At 38.3% G+C, this 24,435-nt stretch overlaps 1 protein-coding gene across 2 annotated transcripts in view; it reads left to right on the forward strand.

Moving 5' to 3' along the window:
• The window catches only part of BABAM2 (BRISC and BRCA1 A complex member 2), a 685,697-nt gene that overhangs the window by 291,330 nt on the left and 369,932 nt on the right, over nt 1–24,435 (forward strand). For both annotated transcript variants that reach the window (XM_049904727.1, XM_049904724.1), the window contains one exon: nt 3,250–3,324. In XM_049904727.1, coding sequence (XP_049760684.1) covers nt 3,250–3,324 — 75 coding nt within the window. The remainder of the gene's footprint in view (nt 1–3,249; nt 3,325–24,435) is intronic.

The raw sequence follows: 24,435 nt of genomic DNA on the forward strand, positions 1-24,435 counted from the left end.
AAGTAGGAATTTTATGAGCATTTTTAAAAGAATGTTGTCTAAATCAGCTGCAGAATAAAAATATATTGTACAAACTAAAATAGGGCAAAAGAACTAAAGTGCAGTATGTGGACTAAAATAACTAGTTGTTCAAATGAGCCCAAGTGCTAAATATGTAATTATCTTTCCTACTACCTTATATGTACAAATGTTCTTTTATTATTATCATCCCACATTTTAATCCTTCTGTTGTCCCCCTACCAAAAAAAGAAATGATGAACCATTGAGCTTAACAAACTAAAAGTTTTGACACTGCCATTCTAACCTATAGATTGATATTTTATACAAGTAGATACAAATTACCATTTATTGATTGGTAGATGGTTTCCCCTACAAATTGAAAATGAAGAAGAAATGAATTGTTTGGCTTATCATTGCTTTCATTATCCAACTCCCTTCCCCAACCTCATCTAATCCCATCATGCTTTTTAAAGACTTGTCTCAACAGCTCCAGGAGTGACTCAATAATGTTCCACGTAGGTGTAGTAACCATTTCAGTGTTCACATCCTACCCACAGGGATCGAGAAATTGCTCACAAATGAGAGTTTCTGGATGACCTTTGCTCAGGATTAGCGCTTGCTTGCTCCAGTCACACTGGCCTTCTCACTCTTCGTTGAATATACAGCATACTTCTGCATCAAGCCAATTGCACTTACTGCTTCTTTGTCTAAGTTTTTCCTCCAGATTCCACATGGCTTGCTTCCATGTTCCATGAAAGGGGAGTGATCTGCTATGTCAAAATGCTGCTGATAAGATGAGGCTGAGAAATGACCGTTGCATTTGGCAATAGGGAGGCCGTTGGTGACCTTGATGAGCTGTTTTGGTGGAGTGGTGGGGAGGAAAGGCTGACTGGAGAGGGTTAGGAGAGAATAATAAAAGAGGAAATGTAGACCTTAAATATAGACTATTTCTTTCTAGAAGATTATTTTGTAAAGTGGAACAGAGAAATGAGATAGAAGCTGAAGGAGGATATGGAGTAAAGAAGACTTTTTTCTTTTTTAAATGATGTTTGCATGCTAATGAGAGTGAGTGAGTAGAAAGGGAAATTTGGTTATATAGGAGTGAGAGGATGGGGATAATTGTTGGGAACATGCATTCTTTGATTGATGAGTGTTCTTTCCTGTATATCACTGCACACAGCACTAAGGGAAGAGTTTTCTGTTCTCCTCCCCATACCTTCATACCCCCACTGAGTTAGGTGCCCTTCTTATAAGCTCCCATATAATGCTGTACTGTTGGAATCAGCTCAACAGCGAAGGGTTTATACTTATCCTTTCCATAGTATGATTCCTTGTACTTAAAAACAGACTCTTCTTTTAGGTCTGGCTGTGTCTTGGTCCAAAGAACCACACTTAATATGGTATGCTAGTTCTGGAGTCTTCCAGGAGTTTAACATAATATCAAAAACATAGCTTTCTGGTAATCTTGTACTATAGAAGGCAAGAACTACATTAGAATGTTTTATAAACCTTCTCCCATCTTCCCTCCACTCCCCATGCTGAGCTGTTTGTGGATCCTCAGGTGATTTTAACTATTCCCTCAAGGATTAGATTGTGAGCAGCCTACACATATTGGTGTTCTGTCCTGAGTACTCACGGTAACCCCAGTATAACAGAATGAAACGTTGTGGACTCGACAGCAACTAACGGCAACAATTCTGAGAACAGCTGCTGAGCTGTAAGCACCAGTCTGTTTCTCAACATTGACATTCTCAGTGGCACAGTGGTTTCCATGACCTTTTGTGGACTCCCTCAGCTTTGGTCCTATCCATTCAATTCTCTTATTTCTGCCCTTTCTGTTCAGGGTTGGGCTTGTGGTGATGAAGAAGTGCTTGGTTCTTAGCCAGAGATTTATGTAAGTTAAAAGATGTTGTAAACAGTAAAACAAACAACCAAATGACTGTCAGTTGTCATTGTTATCTTCTGAGCTCAAGGTTTATGTCTCTGTCTGTATTTTCAAGGTTTTAGGTCAGAGTTTTAAAATTAAGGCCAGGACCTTGAAGCCAGTTGCTAGGGTGTTTGTAGAAAGGAATGGTGATTGTCATAGAATCATCTGTAAGTGGTGTGCATGCATGCTTATGTGTGGTCATCCATCTATCCATAAAAAATATTTTTAAATGCTTGCTATATTTAAAGATGTGTTTTTGGAGAGTTTGAGTTGCCAATTTTTTTACAGAGGGAAAGGCAGTGGAGATACAGGAGCTCTTTAGCAGTCAAAATATGAGAGGATAGAGATCCACTCTACAGAGTAGTTCTAGATCATCCACGAAGTTCTTTCTTCAAACAAAATGTAATGGCGGAACCCCGTATGTCAAAACCAAAGCTGAACGGCATGCTTGCAGTGAGATACATACTAGCTCAGCACCTATCCTTATTGCCTTTACAGAGGCTGCTTGGACGCCCTGGGTCTCTGCATAGCCTAGTTGGAAAGCCGCTTCTCTAGACTATGACAAAATTTTAAAAAAGTGATTCCCTAACATTTTCCATCATAAAAATTGAGAGGGAACCTTTTTTTTTTTTGTTTTAAACATGGGTTCTGTCTTTTAAAAAACAGAAACTCTTATGTACAGCTTAATTATATACTTGAAATTGCCAGACCTTTATACTTCTTTCCCATGGACACTAGCTCATAGTGGAAATTACTGAAAATTATTAGTTGATGATAATGGTCCTAACAAACTATCCAGAGATTAGAATCTCATTTGGCATACCCACTGATGTAGTGCTTTATGTGGGTAGAGTTTGACCTTCGTATGTACCTCCAGACACATTATAAAGGATGGCAATATGTATCATCAGCCTTGTGGGTTATAAATATTGTGGGTTATGAAGTGGTCTGAATGCTTCAGTAAAATGAATCATAAGAGGCAGGTCTGTCTCTATTGTTTGGATTTTTTAAATCATAATCATACATTCATGTATTCTTTTTATACTTTTAAGAAACAAAAAGGTAATATTAGTACATTATAATTTTATTGTACATTTAAAATTCAGATTTGAAGAATTCTAATTGTGCTTTTTAGTAACTAATAATTTAATAATTCTTTTCTGATCCTCTCCTACTTCTCCAACCTTCTTTTGTTGTCTAATGTTAGGAAACCTAGATTCAGGATGCCTGCATCTTGAACAGGTTGAACTTATGGCCTAGGCTATAATTGTTACTTTACATCTATTTGTGACTTTAATTTTATTATTACTTTCTTTTTACAGACTGGTGAGTTTTCAGCTCGTTTTCTTTTGAAGTTGCCAGTGGATTTCAGCAATATTCCCACATATCTTCTCAAGGTAAAAATATGTGATTATCAGTATGAGAATATAAATGAGCATTTAAATTAATAATTTAACTCTGAATATTTGTAGGGCTGGTTTGCTAGCATTTTGTTCAGATGATGTATTCTATTAAAAATATTTATTGCATGAAGACCTGTTCTGTTATTTTGTTACCTAAAAGCTAAAATAGTAGCTTTAAAAGACATTTAGAAATGAGCTTTCCTTGTAATATTAGGGTAAGTAAATTAAACCTTAGAAAAATCACTTTTATTTAATAATCTTATTGGGGTGAAAGACTTATAGAAATTGACTAATATGCGTTCTGTCTTTAGGTGGGATTTCATATTAACTATGCTATGCTAGGGGTTTTGTTTGTATGCTAAAGGGCGTATCATTTTCTTTATGTCAGCAGTTGATCACAGGCATCTGCAGAATTGTGCTGTTCCAGAGAGACCCAGGATCCCGTTAGGCCAGTATATGGCATTCTTTAAAATTTTATGTAGGCAGGATATGCCCTGGGAAGCAGCTACTCTGGGGAAGGGTCTGCAAATGCTTTGTGGACAAGAGGTGGAATCCAAGTGACTAGGCCATGGCCAGTGTCAGAGAAAGGTCTGGGACCAAGTTCAGAACAGGAAGCCTTAAGACAAAGGCCTAAGATGAGGATTTTGGCTGTAATTTAAGGCCCTCAGCCCTGGCCACATTATCCTTTGGATTGTGAGTAGGCTGGAATGGGCAGGTATTATGGATTGAATTGGGGAACACCCCAAAAAGATATGTTGAACTCCCAACTTCTGGTGACTCTAACTAGAAATAGGGTCTTTGAAGATGTTATCAGTTAACATGAAGTTAACCTGGAGTAGGGTAGGTCATAATCTAATATGAGGTCTTGATATCTAATGAAATTTGTTCTGCTGGGTTTTGGACTTGCTTGGGACCCGTGACCCCTTTTTTTCCTCTAATTTCTTCCTTTTGGATTGGGAATGTCTATCCTATACCTGTTCCACCATTGTATTTTGGAAGTAGATAACTGGTATTCTAGGTTTCACAGGTCCACAGATGGAAAGGAGTTTTATACCAATAAACAATAAATTATACAACAAACAACCTTTGTAAGAATGGGATTATATTATACATGCTTTACAAAATATTTAAATTGAATTTTAATGTAATAGAAGAAAATCAAATTGAAGTGATAATTGAAGGAATTGGTACTTGAACTTCGATAAATGTTTCTTCACCAAATGAGAGTTTTTTTTCCAAAATTCACTCTAAATGTTTCTTCACCAAATGAGAGGTTTTTTTCCTAAAGTTCACTCTAAAATTAAAAATAGATTATCAAGTATATTAAAAAGGTTAGAAACATTATCTCTTTTTGTTTTATTTCATATAAAATATTTGTTTTAGTCAAGATGAATTGATACCCTACTTTAAAATCTCACCTTGAGATTTTTTACCTTACTAAGGTTTATAATGTTAATATTATATGCAATAATTTTCCACTTGTTTAGTTTTAGGTCTATATCTAAGTGGATTTAGTATCCACCACTACACCTTTTATCATAACTTCTCCATCTCTATGTTTTTATTAACTTCCCATTTGGCAGATTTCACTGTTAAGCTTTTTTTTTTTTCCTAAAAATACCCTATGAACACCATGTTCCCTGTATTCTTACTTTTAATGTTGAAAGACAACCTAACTGGGTATAATATGCTTGGGTCATGTGCCCTTTCCCTTAGAACGCTGTAGGTGTTATTCCATTGTCCAGTGATACTTAATATTGTTTTGGAGAAGTTGAAGGCCAACCAGATTGTACCTCAATTGGTTGACTTGTCTTTTCTGCTTGGGTGGCTGACTTTTTTTTTCTTCTTTATTCCCAAAGTTTAATGTGTGTCCCATTCAGCGACATTTGGGAATTATTTATTGAGTGCTTGATCATTCTGCATTAATTTTTCCTGTTATATGTTATGCCCTTCATCATCAATAAGCAAATTTAAGTTCTTCCTTCATTTTAGGGAAGATTTCTTACATTGTATCTCAGAATACTTTTTTGGAGTCATTTGTTGGTTGCAATAGTTTTTTGTAGCAGAGACACCAAGTATTCTTTTGTCGAATTGTTTTTACGATTTATGTTTATTAATTTTTCTCTATTTGCCTTTATCACTTTGTTTTCCCTGTGTTTACCGTGAATATGTCAAATTTTTTTGGCATTAAGTCAATTTCCAGCTGAGCTTGTTTCAGTTCTAGCTGTTTATTAGATTGATAAGTACTAAATCAGAACTTCCTTTTTATGACTGAATAATATTCCATTGTATGAAAATATCATGTTCTACTTACCTGTTCATCAGTTGATGGACGTTTGAATTATTTCTACTTTTTGGCTATTATGAATAATGCTGTTTTGAACATTTATGTACAATGCAGCTATTTCTTAACTGCTTCCACTGGCTTTCCCTTACGATCTGTCTTAGTTGAATAGCAACTAGAATGATTTTTAAAAAATCAGATTATGTGCCTTTTCTGTTCAGTATCTTTCAGTGGCTTCCCATCTCATTTAGAAAGAACATTCCAACTCCTTATCCTGGTTTACAAAGCTCTGCATGAGCCACTGCCTATTATTCTGATATCGCTACTCTCTCCCTTTCCCACTGTGCTTTTACCAGTTGTCCATTTTTATGTTTCTCAGACATATCCCACTGTAGGGCCTTATTTAGGGCCTTATTGTTCATTGGAATACTTTTTTCTGTATTCTTCACATAACTGTTTGTTGTTTTCCATTGTTTCAGTTCAAGTGTTACCTTCACAGAGGGCCCTTCCCTGATCGTACCATCTGAAGTAGCTACCCAGTCACTATCTTTATATTCACCCATTTTAATTTTCTCAATAGCATTTACTGTATAATCTTATAGTTTTCTTTTATGTCTATGTCCACAGTGCTTAGAGCATGCCTGGTATGTAGTACGCCCTCATAAATATTTATTAAATTTAATAAGAGATGAGAATTGAGCTGTTGTTGCTATTATAATCTGAAAATTAAAAAAAATTATTTTCCCCCTGCCTAAACAGCATGAGTAAAGGCCTGGAGGTAAGAGAATATGATGTGGTCTTGGAACTGCTAGTTTGTGAGGTGGAGGTTGGTGAGAGGTGAGGCTGGAAATATAAGGCAGGCCAGTTCATCATAACTATGCCAGCAGTTTGTGTTAACTCCCATCAAGTATACTGTGTACCTGGACTACCATCACATAGTTCAAATATGGCTTCTTATTTGTTATAGTTGTTAAGCTAAACCTTGCCACATAATTCCCTGGATTTTACTTTTTCTATAAATACGTAAATATTTGGTAAATAAACCATACCTGATATGAGATCTTTTTGAGGCTGGAGTTAGCTAATCATATTAACCTGAGGCAAGTAAGTAGCGTGAGCGCACAGGTTATGAAGCTGATGTAAAGACGTGGATCAGGACATAGCAAGAGTGGGGGAGACAGAGCAGAGCATGGCCCTGAGATGCAATTATAATGTGTTAGCCTTGTTTACTGCTTTTGAGCCCAACATGGCTACCGCTGTGGTCATATTTTCCTCCAAACAGAATGCCCTAACCCATTTCTGTTCAGGTAACGTATAGCCTATACTACTTTCAAATCCAAATCATTGATGATGCTTTCTTTGGTTACTCTAACCAGGGTGATCTCTCTGTCTCTGAGTTTGTATAACTACTTTTTGTTGTCTTTTTTTTTTTTTTATAGCCACTGTTCATTTTTTTTCTTATCACTTTGCTACTTTGAATTGTATGATGTTTTAGGTATCAATTAGAGTGTTATAGAGAAAAATCGTAAATGTGGTTTTGCCATAGACCATTACGCAATGATAAAGTAGATTGTATTTTATAAATATTTGTTGAGCATACAAAGTTTTCATGCTACTTTATTAACTAGCATTATGTATTCTATCTTATCCCAGCTAGTGCTGTACATTGGTCTCCTTCTTAAGCCCTAGCAGGCTTCTAGTATGTCTCTTTCCCAGCTTGGTCTCTGCCAAACACTTGCTGTTGAAGTGACCTAATCTGGAACATACATTAAAAAATATGATTTTAATAAATGCAGTGTGATATACTGTATTGGACCCTGAAATCAAATGAGGACATTGGTGGAAAAGCTTATGAAGTTCAAGTAATGTCTGGAGTTTAGTTAATAGTAATGTAACAATTTTGTTTCTTAGTTTTGACAGGTGTATCAGGGTTGTAAGATGTTAAGAAAGGGGAAGTGGGCAAGGGGTATACAGGAATTCTCTGTTCTATCTTTGCAGTTTTTCTGTAAATCTAAATTAATTCCTAACTTAAAAAAAAAAAAACTAGAAGGTTATTAAAATATATTTTTACAGTTTATAACAAAATTCAAGGAGCCCTGGTGGTATAGTGGTTAAGTGCTTGGCTGCTAACCAAAAGGTCGGCGATTCGAACCCACCAGCCGCTTCGGGGTAGAAAGACATGGCAATCTACTTCCATAAAGATTGCAGCCTTGGAAACCCATGAGGCAGTTCCACTCTGTCCCATAGGGTTGCTAGGTTCTGTATCAACTCCACAGCAATGGGTGTAACAAAATTCAAATAAGAAAACATGAAATGGTTTCTAATCTTACATTCTTAATAAACAACTAGCCTATAGAAAATTGTTATAATTTTCTTACTTCCATCGTGGTTTCCAGGTTTCTAGGAATGATATTCCTATTTTTCCTGTATATTAATGTGTGATTATATAATTTCATTCTAATGTAAGAAGATTTCTGCTTTCCTTATTTGATGTTGTTCAGAGAAAGAATGGTATTTATAACTGTCTAGAGAGAAGATAAAATCATTGTATAAGTTGCCCAGCATATGATAGTACTTAATAAATAATATTAGATAATAATCTTGATAATTATTGAAAGTATGGTCAGGTAGAGTATAAACTATAGACCAAAGAAAAGATTAGAGAACCTTTTTTTATGCATTCTACCTAAGAGGAAACACTTTCTTTTTTTCTCCTAAGTAAAACATGGAATTTTTATGCCTCATTAAACTTTTATTTTTAATTTCCAGTTGACTAGTTTTCCACTCTGTACCTAAGGGTTGTGAAGTCCAAATGATAATGGAGTTCAGCAACTTATCAGTTTCTCCACATCCCTGTTGTGGAAAATACATGTATTAGATCTGTGATCATCAAGCATAATTAATTTGGTTTCAGTAATTACTGTGCTCTATCGGAACAACAAGCAATCTCCTTATACAGACTCTCTGACCTCATGTATGTATTTCAATTAAAACTCTATTTTGGCTTATTTAAAACCAAATTCAGTAGTATATGAGAGTACAGCATTCATATGGCCAACTTAATGCACAATTTACAATTACAGTTTTGTGTCGATGAGAGTTTTCAGTTTGAGTGGTTTTCCTGATTATTTGAAATTGATGTTGCTTGCTGTGTTCCTGAAGATCAAAGGAAAAAATACTTGGTTCTAATCTATCTAATTTTACTTTTCTTCATATGAAATTTCCATGTTTTACATTTTAAGAATTTGAACTTCCTGTTAATGTGCCCTTACTTTCCTTGCCAGTCAGATAGGAGAAAGGTGGAACTCATTTGGCAAAATTGGAAAGATTTTTTTCTCACCAAAAGTACTATGAAGTGGCTTCTCTCCTATAGATGAAAAGCCTACATTGCAGCACTAACATCTTTGTGGATCTTAAATTCATGCAAAGGGAGTAAAACGACAAGAGTGACAGAGAGAGACAGAGACCCTTGTATAACACAAAATAACAGTAAAACAAACAAACAAAAAAAACTACCAGTGTATCAGAAGTAATCCAGTATACCTGTTGAGTAGTTTAAGATCTAAGTTCCTAAAATCATTGTATCATAACCTTGGGACACTTGGGTATGCTCTTCAAAGGATGTTTGCATTAGAAACTGCTTTGTCCATTATTCACATTTGGATGCTCCTCACCTAATTACCAGGATAGTCTAAGTCCCAAAATAAACACCCTGAATTCCTAGGGTTAGAATACTCTTCACTAGCATCAATGTAGTTTTGCCTCACCATTCTAAGGAAATGAAAGGAAAAATAGACCTTTTAAATACTGAGATAGCACTGAGTTTGACTACAGTGAAATTTCATTACAATGTGATGAAAACTCTCATCCACTCGTAGTTTATATTAGCAAGTATCTTAGTTATCTAGTGCTGCTATAACAGAAATACCACTTGTGGATGGCTTTAACAAACAGAAGTTTATTCTCTCACAGTTTAGGAGGCTAGAAGTCCGAATTCAGGGCACCAGCTCCAGGGGAAGGCTTTCTGTCTCTTTTGGCTCTGGGGGAAGGTCCTTGTCATCCATCTTCCCCTGGTCTAGGATATCCTCAGAGCAGAGACCCCAGGTCCGAAGGATGTGCTCCACTCCCCACCCTTTTTTCTTGGTGGTCTGAGGTCCGTCCTTCTCCTCTCTGCTCTGTTCTCTCTTTTATCTCTCAAAAAAGGTTGACTCAAGATGTGACCTAATCCTGTAGATTGAGTTCTCCTCATTAGCATAACTGCCTCTAATCCTGCCTCATTAACATCATAGAGGTTAGGATTTGCAACACTAGGGTAATAACTTCAGATCACAAAATGGAGGACAGCCACACAGTACTGGGAATCATGGCCTATCCAAGATGACACACATTTTTGGGGGGCGAAGTTCAATTCAATCGCTAACACAAAAACACAAACAAAGTATACCTATTTTATCCACAAGAGAATCCTTTGATGTTAGAATGGAAAAAAAAAAAAACAAATATTCAGTGACATGATTTTGCTTAATATTTTACTCTAGGCACATATGGATCTTACATGGGATGGGGTAATTCTGAAAATGAAGCTGGAATTTAGAGTCTATTTTACTCTTGGGTTAGATAAATCATTTACATAAAAGCTTAGTCAGTGGAAAAATACATATGTATTAGTTAGCATTCTTTATTGTGGGTGATAGAAAACCAGCAGAAACTAGTATAAACCAAAAAGGAAATACAACATAAATCCTCTGCTTTCCTACTCCACATAGCAGAAAGCCGGTCCCATGTTGTATAGTTTACAGATCAGGCCAGACCAGCTTTCTCACATCTGTCCCAGCTGGGCTCAGGTGTGCACCTCTGAACTTCTCAACTGTATGTTCATAGGGAGAAATAGTGGTCCTCAGAATAAAAAAGGGTCTTGTGGAACTGATTAAAGTGTTAAGTATTCACTATATTATTAAACCAAAGAAAGATTTTGTTGTTTCACTTAATTAAGGAAGAACTTGTTATTAGAAAATGCTGTTCTTTATTTTCTTTAGGGTGTGGTGAAAATCGACTTATGTACATTCCTGTCTTTATTCTTGTCCTAAGGAGCCCTGGTGGTGCAATGGTTAAGTGCTTGGCTGCTAACTGAAAGGTGGGCAGTTTGAACCCCCCAATGGCTCCATAGGAGAAAGACCTGATGACCTGCTTCCATAAAGATTACAGCCAAGAAGACCCTGTGGGGCAGCTCTACGTTGTCACTTGGGTTCGCTATGAGTCAATATTGACTTGACGGCAGCTAACAACGTTCTTGTCTTGAGAATTATTGAACCTAATAATATGATGCTAAGTAAGAAAGCTTTTTTTCTGGAAAGCTATGCTTTCTGATGAGATAACTACAGAATGTTTCTAGTTGTCTACTGAAGTTTTTTTATCACTCGAACAACAAGTACTCAGAAACTAAGAATACGGTGTTTGAGAGAGAAGAGACGCTTACTTGTAAATATGATGTTTGAATTGGCTTCTTAAAATAATGAGCCAGTTTTATATAGAATATAGTGAAATTAATATCCTATGGTTAGGAACCTCTTCAGCAGCACCTTACAGAAATATCTAGGAAATTGCTGGATCCCACTGAACTGGAAGATTAAATAGCAATTATTTTCTGCTGAAAATAGATATGACAAAATAACCTTTCCAAAAAATCAGTGTTAGCTTTTCTTCATTGGATAGGAAAAGACCATAATTGTTTATATAGTTTAAACACTTGCTAGAGTGTCTCAAAACTAGGTGCCATGGAGTCCTACCCCAGGCCAGAAGGAGGGCTATGACTAATTTACTGTGGCTGAAGTCCTTGGACTTCTAGTTTCTACAGTAATCGTATTGGCATCATTTAGCATCACACAGCAAGCCCATTCATTTATCCTGATGGAGTACTTGCTGCAATTTAGTCTACCATGGAATCTGAATCATAACACTATATGGAAAGGAATTAAGGGTGAAAAAGTAAAAATAGGCCATCTGTCTCAGGAGATGAGCTCTCATCCTTCTTCTGAAGCCACTTTAGCTGTATTGATCGGTCTGGGCATACTCAGTGCAGGTAGAAACATATAGATCACTCTGCCAGGCAGAGGCAGAAAGTAGAAGTTAAGATCAGGTTAGCAAAACAGGTTTAGGAGCCTGAGACAGACAGACAGTTATAGTGAGAAATCCAGGTTGTAAACATTCAAGGTCTGAGCAGGTAACTGACATGGTGGAGAACATCCGAGAGTCCTTGTGTGCTGAGGTTATCCTGTGTAGGAGCTGCCTCCTCTGCCCATTATTGGCTAGCATGTTCCACTGCTTATAGTCAGTCTGGTTTCTAATCATACCTAGATTTGCAAACTCAGATGCTACAGGGGCCAGGCAAGTAGTAAAAAGGAGTGAATCTAGCTTGATATAATTAATTGGGAAATGATGAGAACTGTAGTGAACCAGCAAGTGTATACTTCATCTAAATGCAGCAGCTGCTACTCAACTTCAGAGTTCTTGCCATGTGAGTGCATGGACATAGTGTTGCCAGATATGCAGATGTTATTAAAAGGAGCCCAAAATCTCAGGTTTTCATTTTTTAATATGAAAAATGCTTCCTTTTGTGTGATGGTAATGAATAAAAAAAAAAAAAAAAAAAAATTTTTTTTTTTTTAAAATGAATAAATACATTAAAAACAGTGTGCAGGCCTATCGTGCATTTGTTGTGGCCTGTGGGCTCATTTGTGACCCTTGCCCTAAAACCTCACAGTCTGATAGCCGGGTGGGCACCAGAATGATGTTCTGAAGAGCATCTCAGGTACAGTTCCCCACAACACAAGGTGGTCATTCATTACCTTTAGGTGGAGAGATGCTGATTCTGAACAAGGAAACCATTCTGTTCATAAGACTACTAAACGTGTAACCAGAGCCACTAACTGGAAGATGACTGCCGTATAATTTATTAGAGAGAGCAGTTTAGACCCAGATTTTTAGGTGTTCCATTGTTGTTAGGTGCTGTCAAGTCAGTTCTGACTCATAGCGACCCTGTGTACAACAGAATGAAATACTGCCTGGTCCTTTGCCATCCTCACAATTGTTATTATGCTTGAGCCCATTGTTGTAGCCACTGTGTCAGTCCATCTCATTGAGGGTCTTCCTCTTTTTTGATGACCCTGTAGGTGTTCTGGGGCATAGAAAATACATTTTAAAATTATCTTCTTAAGTGTATGTTCTTGTGTTTTTCATTGCTATGTGTGATATAATAGAATCCTGTTTGGATTCTTATTGAATACTGTGATCGTTAATGTTGTATGTCAACTTGGCTAGACTGTTGACAGTTGTGATGTAGTCTGGCAGTCGTATGACGATGTGATCACTTCAGTAATGAGATTTGGTATAACGCGATCACCTCCATGATGGGATCTGCTGTGAGTAGTCAGTCAGTTGAAATGGAATGTCCTGGGGGGTGTGGCCTACATCAAATGTTAGTGGACTCTCTGGCAAGGCTTGTGGGCTTTTGCTTGCTCTGGACCTGCAGCTGGTTCCTGATTGTCTGACCTGTGGCTCTTGGGACTTCAGCTATCAGTTTACCTATGGTCTTGCCTTCCAATCTTGGGATTTGTTGGTCTTCACAGCCTGTGAACAAGAGCCCTGCTGTCTGACCTGCAGATCTTGGGTTTGCCAGCCCCGGTGGCTACATGAATCAGGAGAAGCCTCCAGCCTGACCCATGAGTTTGGGGTGTTCCAGTATCTACAACTGTGTGAGCCATTTCTTTTGTAAAAATTTCTCTATATAGATATTTTAAAAGCTTTAATGGTTTTGCTTCTCTAGAGAACCCAGCTTAAGGCATTTGGTACTGAGATTGGTTCTAGAGAAACAAAATTATAAGGATGAGTGTTCTAAATTGGTTCTCAGGTCTGGTTAGTCTTAAAGCTATTGATGACTCTGCTTCCATTAGCAAAGAGGGCACTGCTAATCCATGACGTGAAGTGGCAATAGAAACTCAAAATATCTCCAGCAAATCAGGTATTGGTCAAAGTTGAGGCTCTGGGTGATGGTATGTTTGATACCTTTCTACATTTTTGTCATAATGAGAAGTATAAGGAAGCTGGCTAGTTGGTCCTACTTTCGCTAAACAAAGTGGTGAAAGAAAGATGAGCTCAGGGCTTCAGAGTCAAAGCTCAAGTGCCACATAAACAACCTCTAAAGTTTCCCCTTGTTCCTTGAAAAGTCTTATTTCTTGTAGTAACAGAGCTGATATTGTTGAAAACCAAACCCAGGGTCTTATCATAAGGATGGCTGAATTACAGCACCAACTCAATTCCCAAACTTGAGAGGTATCTGAAGTTAACAGTCAGGCAGACTTGGAAATGGGAATACTGCTGTAGAAGTTAGAGACTGAGGAGGAAAAAAATGGGAGCCAGGCTTCTTCCTGTTCCTTAATTTATACTCTAGAGTGGTATTCAGAAGTGTCCTAATGGATGACAGAAGGAGAACCCCGGTAGCACAGCACCCCCCAACCCTCCCAGTATTCTGAGGTACTTATAACTACTACAACAGACAACCTAGAATGGGCTTGGTATGGTTTTTTAGTGCAGGACCGCAGATCCCTAAGTATTGATTTTGGCTTCAAGTGACAATAGAATCTATGGAGAACTCTTGGAATTGTTAGTTGCCATCAAGCTGATTCTTACGGTGACCCCATGTGTACAGACTAGAACTGCACTTATGGGATTTTCAAGCTGTTACCTTTCATCCCCCACATGTCTGTCAGTTTGTCATACTGTGAGGGCTTGCATGTTGCTGTGATGCTAGGAGCTATGCCACCAATATTCAAGTACCAGCAGGGTCACTGTCTTAGTTATCTAGTGTTGCTGTAACAGAAGTACCACAAATGGATGGCTTTGACAAACAGAAGTTTATTTTCTCACAGTAAAGTAAGCTAAAAGTCCAAATTCAGGGCATCAGCTTCAGGGAAAGGCTTTCTGTCTCTGTTGGCTTTCTTATCAATCTTTCCCCAGACTAGGAGCTTCTCTGCACAGGGACCCCAGGCCCAAAGGACACGCTCTGCTCCCAGCACTGCTTTCTTGGTGGTATGAGGCTCCCTGTCCCTCTGCTCACTTTTCTCTTTTATATCAGAAGAGATTGCTTCAAGACACAATCCAAAGTTGTAGATTGAGTCCTGCCTCACTAACCTCAATTGCCACTCATCCTCCCTCATTAACATCACAGAGACAGGATTTACAACATATGGGAGAATCACACAATACCAGGAATCATGGCCCAGCTAGATTGATGCACACATTTTTGGGGGGACGTAATTCAATCCATGACAGTCACCCATGGAGGACAGGTTTCAGCTGAGCTTCCAGATTAAGACAGACTAGGAAGAAGGACCCGGCAGTCTACTTCTGAAAAGATGTAGCCAGTGAAAATCTTATGAATAGCAGTGGAACATTGTTTGGTACGGTGCTGGAAAATAAGCCCCCCAGGTTGGAAGGCACTTAGAAGATGACTGGGGAAGAGCTGCCTCCTCAAAGTAGAGTCGTCCGTAATGACATGGATGGAGTCAAGCTTTCGGGACCTTCACTTGCTGAAACAGCATACCTCAAAATGAGAAGAAATAGCTGCAAACATCTGTTAATAATCTGAACATGGAATGTACGAAGTATGAATCTAGGAAAATTGGAAGTCATTAAAAATGAAATGGAACACAGAAGCATTGATATCCTAGGCATTAGTGAGCCGAAATGAACTGCTATTGGCTATTTTGAATTGGGCAAATGTATAGATGCTATGCCGGGAATGACAACTTGAAGAGGAATGGTGTTATAGTCATCATCAAAAAGAACATTTCAAGATCTATCCTGAAGTACAATGCTGTCAGTGATAGGATAATATCCATATGCCTACAAGGAAGACCAGTTAATACAGCTATTATTCAAATTTATGCACCAACCACTAAGACCAAAGATGAAGAAATTGAAGATTTTTACCAACTTCTGCAGTATAAAAGTAATGGAACATGCAGTCAAGATGCATTGATAATTACTGCAGATTGGAACGTGAAAGTTGGAAACAAAGAAGAAGGGTTGGTAGGTGAAAAATATGGTCTTGGTGATAGAAACAATGCTGGAAATCGCATGAATTTTGCAAGACCAACTACTTCTTCATGGCAAATACCTTTTTTCACCAACATAAATGGTGACCATACACATGGATGTCACCAAATGGAATACACAGGAATCAAATTGACTATGTCTATGGAAAGAGACATGGAAAAGCTCAATATCATCAGTCAGTACAAGGCCAGGGGCCCACTGTGGAACAGACCATCAATTGCTCATATGCAAGTTCAAGTTGAAACTGAAGAAAATTACAAGTCAACAAGAGCCAAAGTATGACCTTGAGTATATCCTACCTGAATTTACAGATCATTTCAAAAATAGATTTGACAGGTTGAACACTAATGACCAAAGACCAGACAAGTTTTGGAGTGACATCATACATGAAGAAAGCAAGAGGTCATTAAAAAGATAAGAAAGAAAGAAAAGACCAAAATAGATGTCAGAAGAGACTCTGCAAGTTGCTCTAGAACACCGAGTAACTAAAGTGAAAGGAAGAAATGATGAAGAGAAAGAGCTGAACAGAAGATTTCAAAGGGTGGCTAGAGAGGACAAAGTGAAAGTATTATAATGACACATGCAAAGAGCTGGAGATAGAAAACCAAAAAGGAAGAACATGTTCTGCATTTCTCAAGTTGAAAGAACTGAAGAAAAAATTCAAGCCTTGAGTTGCAACACTGAAGGAGTCTATGGAGAAAATACTAAGTGACTCAGGAAGCATGAAAAGAAGTTGGAAGGAATACACAGAGTCACTATACCAAAAAGAATTGGTTGACATTCAGCCATTTCAGGAGGTACCATATGAGGAGAAGCCAGTGGTACTGAAGGAAGAAGTCCAAGCTGCTCTGAAGGCATTGACAAAAAACAAGGCTTCAGTCGACAGAATACCAACTGAGATGTTTCAGCAAACGGATGCAGCACTGGAAGTGCTCACTCATCTATGCCAAGAAATTTGGAAGACAGCTACCTGGCCAACTGACTGGAAGAGATCAATATTTATGCCTATTCCCTAGAAAGGTGATCCTACCAAATGTGGAAATTATTGAACAATATCATTAATATCACATTTAAGTAAAATTTTGCTGAAGATCATTCAAAAGCAGCTGCAGCAGTACATCAACAGGGAACTGCCAGAATTCAAGCCAGATCCAGAAGAGGATGCGGAACCAGAGATGTTATTCCTGGTGTCGGATAGATCCTGGCTGAAAGCAGAGATTACCAGAAAGATGTTTAAGAAAGATGTTTACCTGTGTTTTATTGACTGTGCTAAAGCGTCCTACTGTGTGGATCATGACAAATTATGGACAACACTGTGGAGAATGAGAATTCCGGAGCAGTTAATTATGCTCATGAAGAATCTGTACATGGATCAAGAGACAGTTGTTTAAACAAAACAAGGGGATACTGCATGATTTAAAGTCAGGAATGGTGTGTGTCAGGTTTGTATCCTTTCACCATACGTATTCAATTTCTGTGCTGAGCAAATAATCCAAGAAGCTGACTATATGACGAACGGGGCATCAGGATTGTTGGAAGACTCATTAACAACCTGCATTATGCAGATGACACAACCTTGCTTGTTGAAAGTGAAGAGGACTTGAAGCACTTACTGATGAAGATCGAAGACCACAGCCTTCAATACCGATTACACCTCAACATACTTGTTAACTCATTGCTGTCGAGTAGATTCCGACTCATAGCAACACCTAAGATAAAGAAAACAAAAATCTTCACAACTTGACCAATGAGCAACATCATGATAAATGGGAAGGAGTTTAAAGTTGTCAAGGATTTCATTTTACTTGGATCCACAATGAACACCCATGGAAGCAGCAGTCAAGAAATCAAAAGATGCGTTTTGTTGGGTAAATCTGCTGCAAAAGATGTCTTTAAAGTGTTGAAGAGCAAAGATGTCACCTTGAAGACTAAGGTGCGCCTGACCCAAGCCATGGTGTTTTCAAGAGCCTCCTATGCATGTGAAAGCAGGACAATGAATAAAGAAGACTGAAGAAGAATTGATGCCTTCCAATTGTGGTGTTGGAAAAGAGTATTGAATATACCATGAACTGCCAAAAGAACAAACAAACCTGCCTTGGAAGAAGTGTAACCAGAATGCTCCTTAGAAGCAAAGATGCTGAGACTACTTCTCACATACTTTGGAAATGTTATCAGGAGGGATCAGTCCCTGGATAAGGACATCATGCTTGGTAAAGTAGAGGGTCAGCGAAGAAGAGGAAGACCCTCAATGAGATGGATTGACACAGTGGCTGCAACAATGGGCTTAAGCGGAATGATTGTAAGGATGGTGCAGGACTGGGCAGTGTTTTGTTCTGTTGTGCATAGCGTCTGTATGAGTCACAACTGACTCAAAGGCATCTAACAAGAACAACGCCTTTCGTAAGCAGATCGCTAGGCCTTACTTCTGAGGCATCTCTGGGTAGGTTTGAACCGCCAATCTTTCTGTTAGTAGTCCAGTGCTTAACTGTTTTCACCACCCAGGGACTCCCTGTGAAGGATTAGATAAACAAATGGAGAAATAGAATAATCATTACCCCCAAGTATCTAGTTTTTTATCTTACAATACAGTTGATAAGATAAAGTCAACAAACAATTAAAAAACAGTTAAGTACTAACTTGTATGCTACATGTACAGTAGGCTTTAGGACAGTGTACCTTAGTTTGCCATGCCACCATAACAAAAAATACCATAAATGGGTGGCTTTAAAGAAAACAAATATATTTTCTCTGAATTCAGGGAATGGAAGTCTGAATTCAGGGAGTGGCTCTGGGGGGTGGCCCTTTGTTGATTTTAGCTTCTAGTTGTTGTTATGTGCTGTCAAGTCGATTCTGACTCATAACAACCCTTTAAGAAAAAATAAAACTGAGCCATGGGGTTTCCTAGGCTATAGTCTTTATGGGAGCAGATTGCCAGGTCTTTTCTCCAGCAGAGTGGTTGGTGGGTTCGAACCACCAACCTTTTGGTTAGCAGCCAAGTGCTTAACCATTGCACCACCAGGGCTTCCTTAGCTTCTACTAACTGCTGGCAATCCTTGGTGTTTCTTGGCTTTCCTTGGAGCCTGTATTCCTCCTCCTGTGTGTGTGTGTCTGTGTCCGCTTTGGTATAATTCATATAACTAAAGAAAACCCCTATTTTCAAACATATTTACAGGCACCAGGGTTTAGGACTTTAACACATGTTTTGGGGGAATTAATTTAATCCGTAATACAATACAGGTAGTCCCCAACTTATGACCAGGTTCCGTTTCAACGACTCTGTTATTAAGTTGGTTCTGATGTAAGCTGAATACCTGGATTTTTTTTTTTCAGTTTTCATTATTATTGTCTTCTGTTATCAGTATTTTTATAAATATGATCTTTATTTGTCTTTGGGGGTTGAAAAAATTACATATAAATTTACAGGTATATTTTAATACATACATACATAAAAAATACACAAACCGTAAAAAGAGGATGGTTGTAAGTGTGGTTTGTCATAACTTGAATATGTTCTAAGTCGAGGACTACCTGTATGAAGATTGTTATGTATTGGAATGGTTAGAGAAATTTTTATGACCTAGTGTGGGCATAAATTAGACCTCGAAGAGAGATGGTTTTTGAAGGCTGAAAGCGGAAGAAGGACAGCTCAGGTGTGGACATGATCCTGTGATCAGCGATGAGACTGTGCAGGCCTGCTTGATTTGGAGAATGTCAGGAGAATGATCCAGATTTCATAAATAGGTAGTCTTAATTCTCTTATACATGTATTCAGGATAATAACTGCCTATTTTGTTTCCTTGGCCTCATTGTCTCTCACCTCCAATCTCCCTGTGATGTTATTGCCGGAGTAGTTTACTTTAATCTTCTCTTGAAACTAATGATTTCTTTGTTGGGTACTGTTTCCAGAGCCCACCCTCCAGGCAGTGTTATTTCACACTGCTTCCTGATATGTGTTCTTAATCTGAAACAGGCAACATCCTACCTGTCCTTCCAGTGCTGTGATGGCTCCCAATGCTGTGACCCTGCTCATGTTGTCTCTCAGCTGTGATACCTCTACCCTGTCATCTTTTCCTTGAGAGGTTACTTATTTGACATAAGAAAGTGAAGCCCAAAGAAGTTCAAGATACTTGATACACAACTTCAGTTGTTGACAGATTATCTAGTCCATAGTTTATTGGCGGTTGGGACTAGAGAGTAGCTAAAAGGTCAATGTGGAATAGAAGGGAATATTGAAACCAATGTGAGCCTTTTGAAGGAGGAAGTTTAGCATACAACTATGGGAAAGCCAGTGTCCGAACTAGGAGGATCCAATGGAAGAGAATTATCATATATAAAAGGACAGCAGGAGCCCAGAGTCCTACAAGCCAAAGGTTTTAAAATGTTCATGAAGGAGAGAATGCTCACATGCCATTGAATGAACAAGAATAGAACCAGAAAAGACATTTGACTAGATTTGGCTAGAAGGATAGGGATGGTGAGGGCAGAGTGAACACTTCCAGTAAACCCAGGATAGAAGCCAGTTTGCTGGTATTAATGGGGATGTGAATGATTAGGAAACATACTCAGTGGATATTCCACAAAATGAGATGTGGAAATGGGATAATAACTTGAAAAACTGGAATGATCAAGTGAGATTTTTAAGAGGAAGCGACTAAAATGATAGCCAAAATTATCAGAGAAGCCTTTTCAAGAAGTAGTTTTAGTCTATGTTATGCTCAAATATGTTAATCTTACTGATGTTCTCTTTCTGAAAATTTAAAGGGACTGTTACTGGGGAAAACCCATTTCAACTGACACTATCATTCCTTCTTATGTTGCTGCTGTTAGGTACGGTCAAGTTGGTTCCAACTCATAGTAATCCTGTGTGCGACAGAACCCAACACTGCCCGGTCCTGTGCCATCCTTACAGTCATTGCTATGCTTGAGCCCATTGTTGCAGCCACTGTGTCAATCCATCTTGTTGAGGGTCTTCCTCTCCTCCACTGACCCTCTACTTTACCATGCATGATGTCCTTCTCTAGGGACTGGTCCCTCCTGATAACAGGTCCAAAGTATGCGTGACGAAGTCTTGCCGTCTTTGCTTCTGAGGAGCATTCTGGCTATACTTCGCCCAAGACAGATTTTCCTTCTTATAAAAAGAAAAAAAAGGAACCCTTGCCATCGAGTCAATTCCGACCCATAGCAACATTATAGCGATACTATAAGAGTTCCTTCTTATAGTTAGCAGAAATAGGTAATGGTATGAGTTTTTAAAAAGTGTGTCTGTGGCAGTCACATTTTATAACTTGTCATCAAAGATTGAGTTTTAGTAAATTGACAGAGTTTTGAAATTTCTCATTCTCTTACCTTCTCTTAGGAGTGGGAGAGATTCTCTGGACCCAGCAGAGAAGTAGGCTGATTAATCTCCCTGGATTTTTTTTTTTGGGAGGGGGTGGCATGAGAGGGAGAATTTTTGCATTGTCTTTTATCGTCTGAAATTGTTTGAAAGTCCATTTTAGTTTTACATGTTTGCCAGGAAGGCAAATGGTAATTTTTCTCAAATTTTCTTTGTATTTAAAATCCAGCAGACTTGTTAGGGTGATATGTATTGATTATAGTTGTTTCTCAGCAAGCGTAAGAAAGCCAACGTTTAAAATCCTTCTCACTCATCCTGATAAATAAGTATAAATTCAAAGGCTCACTCACAAAGATTTTTCCCTAAACCACAGATTCAATGATGCTTCAGAATTTGAGACCTTTTAGTTTAGGGAATTTTTTTTTTTTGTTTTTGGGATCCAATAAAGTCATACTTAACGGGCAGCTTTAGAAATAAAGGGTGCTTTAATTCACCATTGTGAAATCTGGCTGTAAATCAAAAACAGTCCTCTGGTCCTTGAAAGGCCATAAAAAACTCACAGGGAACCCTCATCTTCTTATCTTAAGGGAAATAGTTTCTGGCTCATCAAATAGGAGTGGGCATGCTTTTATAAATATAGGAATGTGTACCTGGAAAAAACTGCCATAGAAGTAGGGTGCTTTTTATTCCTGTAATAAATCTGGTTTATTACTTCTGATTTGGGTCAAAATTTGCATTTGAGACTTAACCACAAAGGAAGCAGTGAGGTGGCCTGAAAACTTACTCTGCAGGGAGCTACCATCTTCATTCTATTCTTTTCTTAAGTTGGGGACCCATGACTGCTTTCAATTCATTGCACTTGTGTCCATAGTCCCTTTCCCTATAGCCTGTAGCCTTGCTCCTCTAGAGAAGCAGAGCTTAGAGAAAAATGCACACTTTAGATCAGGGGTCAGGAAACTTCCGTGAAGGGCAAGATAGTGAAATTTTAGGCTTGTGAGTGTATGGTTTGTCACAACTACTCAACTCTACTGTTGTAGCAAAAAAGCAGCTTTAGACAATATGTAAATGAATGAGTGTGGCTGTGCTTTGATAAAACTTCTGGATTATGGAGGGAAGTATTTCTTCACAGGGATTCCCTGGGTGGTGCAAACAGTTAAGTGCTGGGCTGCTAACTGAAAGGTTGGCAGTTCGAATGCACCCAGAAGTGCCTCAGAAGTAAGGTTAGGCAGTCTACTTCCAAAAGGTCACAGCCTTGAAAACGCTATGGAGCATAGTTATACTCTGACTCACGTGGAGTCATCATGAGTCAGAATGCACTCAAAGGCATACGGTTTGGTTTTTTGTTTCTTCACAAAGACAACTGCTGCATCATAGATAGATAAGCAAAGGGATTTGATTCAATGCATGTGAGTGGCTTTTATACCATGGTCTCTTTGTTCACGTTTTACTAGCTCCTTCAAATCAGAAAATCTCCAGAGAGACTTCCTTTCTTCTTTTCTCTCTCTTCTTTTCTCATAATCTGTTAGTAACACATAAATCAATAAATTCTCTTCCAAGTCTTTAGTTTTGCTAAGTGTTAAATGGAGTCAGTTATGTAACCATTCAGGATTGTTGAGAGTATTAAATGAGATACTGAATGTGATCGTACTTCATATGTTTCTAAGCTTAGAGTAAGTGTGCTATAGAAATGGTTGTGGTTTTATACACTCATTTAATTAATTCGCATTTTAAAAGTTTTGAATTCTCTGCTGCTAATGTGCTTGGCTGCTAACTGAAAGGTTGGTGTTTCCAGTCCACCTAAATGCACCTGAGAAAAAAAGCCTTGTTGATCTGCTTCCGGGGGCGGGGCGGTGGGAATCAGCCACTGAAAACCCTATGGAGCACAGTTCTACTCTGGCACACATGGCGCCGCCAGGAGTCGCAAACGGCTCAGTGGCAGCTGATTATGATTTAGGAAGAAAGTAAGCATTTCATTGAAATTAAGATAGAGTTATATTCATTACTTTCTGTCTTATCCTCTCTCCATTTCTTTCGTTTAAAATTCAAAACTCAAATTTTAACTTGCGCCAAGTTTTCAGTTATGATTTATGGTAATTCTGACAATAGCATATTTGCCTACTACAAATGAAGAGCAGTCACAGGTAGCCTCTGTGAACTTTTTCTCCTTTTGGTTTTTTTTATTGTTTTATTTTGCTTTCATTTTTTATGGTGTCCTTGTGTTTTAGATTACCATTTTAAAATGTAGCTGTATTTCAGTCCCCAGACCCTTTGTTAGTCCAAGATTGGAACCATTCCAGAAGTCAACTCTCCAGACAGGGATTGGACTGGACTATAAGATAAATACTGCTACTGGTGAGGAGTGAGCTTCTTGCCTCAAGTAGACACATGAGACTATGTGGGCAGCTCTGTCTAGAGGCAAGATGAGAAGGGAGAGGGAGGCAGGAGCTGGTTGAGTGGACATGGGGAATACACAATGGAGAGGAGGAGTATGCAGCTAGGAGTACATAGCAAGGTGTATGCAAGTTTTTGTATGAGAGACTGACTTGATTTGTAAACTTTCACTTAAAACACAATAAATTAATTAAACTGCAGCACTGTTCAGCACTGTCTATAAGTTCTTTAATTTCTAGTGTGTGGTAAACAATTTTCAGAGCTGTTTTTGCCTTACTACCAAAGAATAAACATATCACAAAAAAAAAAAAAAGAATGTAGCTGTATTTCAAATAATTATCAGCTGACCTGCTTTTCTATCCTACCCCATTTGTAGTGATAGTCCTTCTGCGGAGCATATTTTGCTAACATGAATTAGTTCATACACAATTGGTAAATAGTGAAATCCTGACAGTATAATGCAGAAGTTACCATGATTTGTAGTTGTTTTTTTCCTAGCATGTTAATACCTCGTACCACTAAATAATAGCAACTCACTGCGAAGTGTGCTGATACGGATGAACATAGCACACTGAGGATACATAACGTATTGCACACAACACCCATTTGCTCTTGTAGTCTTCCACTTGGCTCAGTTTTGCGGTACACTCTGTATTTAAGTACTCAGTGCATGATTTTCCTCTGACTGTCTGGGAAAGAAAAAAACGCAAGACAACGAACCAAAGCTATCCGTCTCTGACATCTTTACATTTTGTCCAAAACCTGCTTCTCCACTGTAATTCCATTGATGATGCCCCTCTACTTTTTCCCATAAGTGAACAGTTTCAGTCTTTCATTTAGCACCTTCCATTAAGCTACCTTTACCTTTTTTAGAAGTAAAGACCTGTATTTACTATGTTGTTGTTGTTGCTAGGTGCCCTGAAGTTGGTTCCTTATTCATCGTCCAGCTTTCACATGCATATGATGTGATTGAAAATACCAT

This window comes from Elephas maximus, chromosome 12 (genome assembly GCF_024166365.1).
Source record: "Elephas maximus indicus isolate mEleMax1 chromosome 12, mEleMax1 primary haplotype, whole genome shotgun sequence".
Lineage (NCBI taxonomy): Eukaryota > Metazoa > Chordata > Mammalia > Proboscidea > Elephantidae > Elephas > Elephas maximus.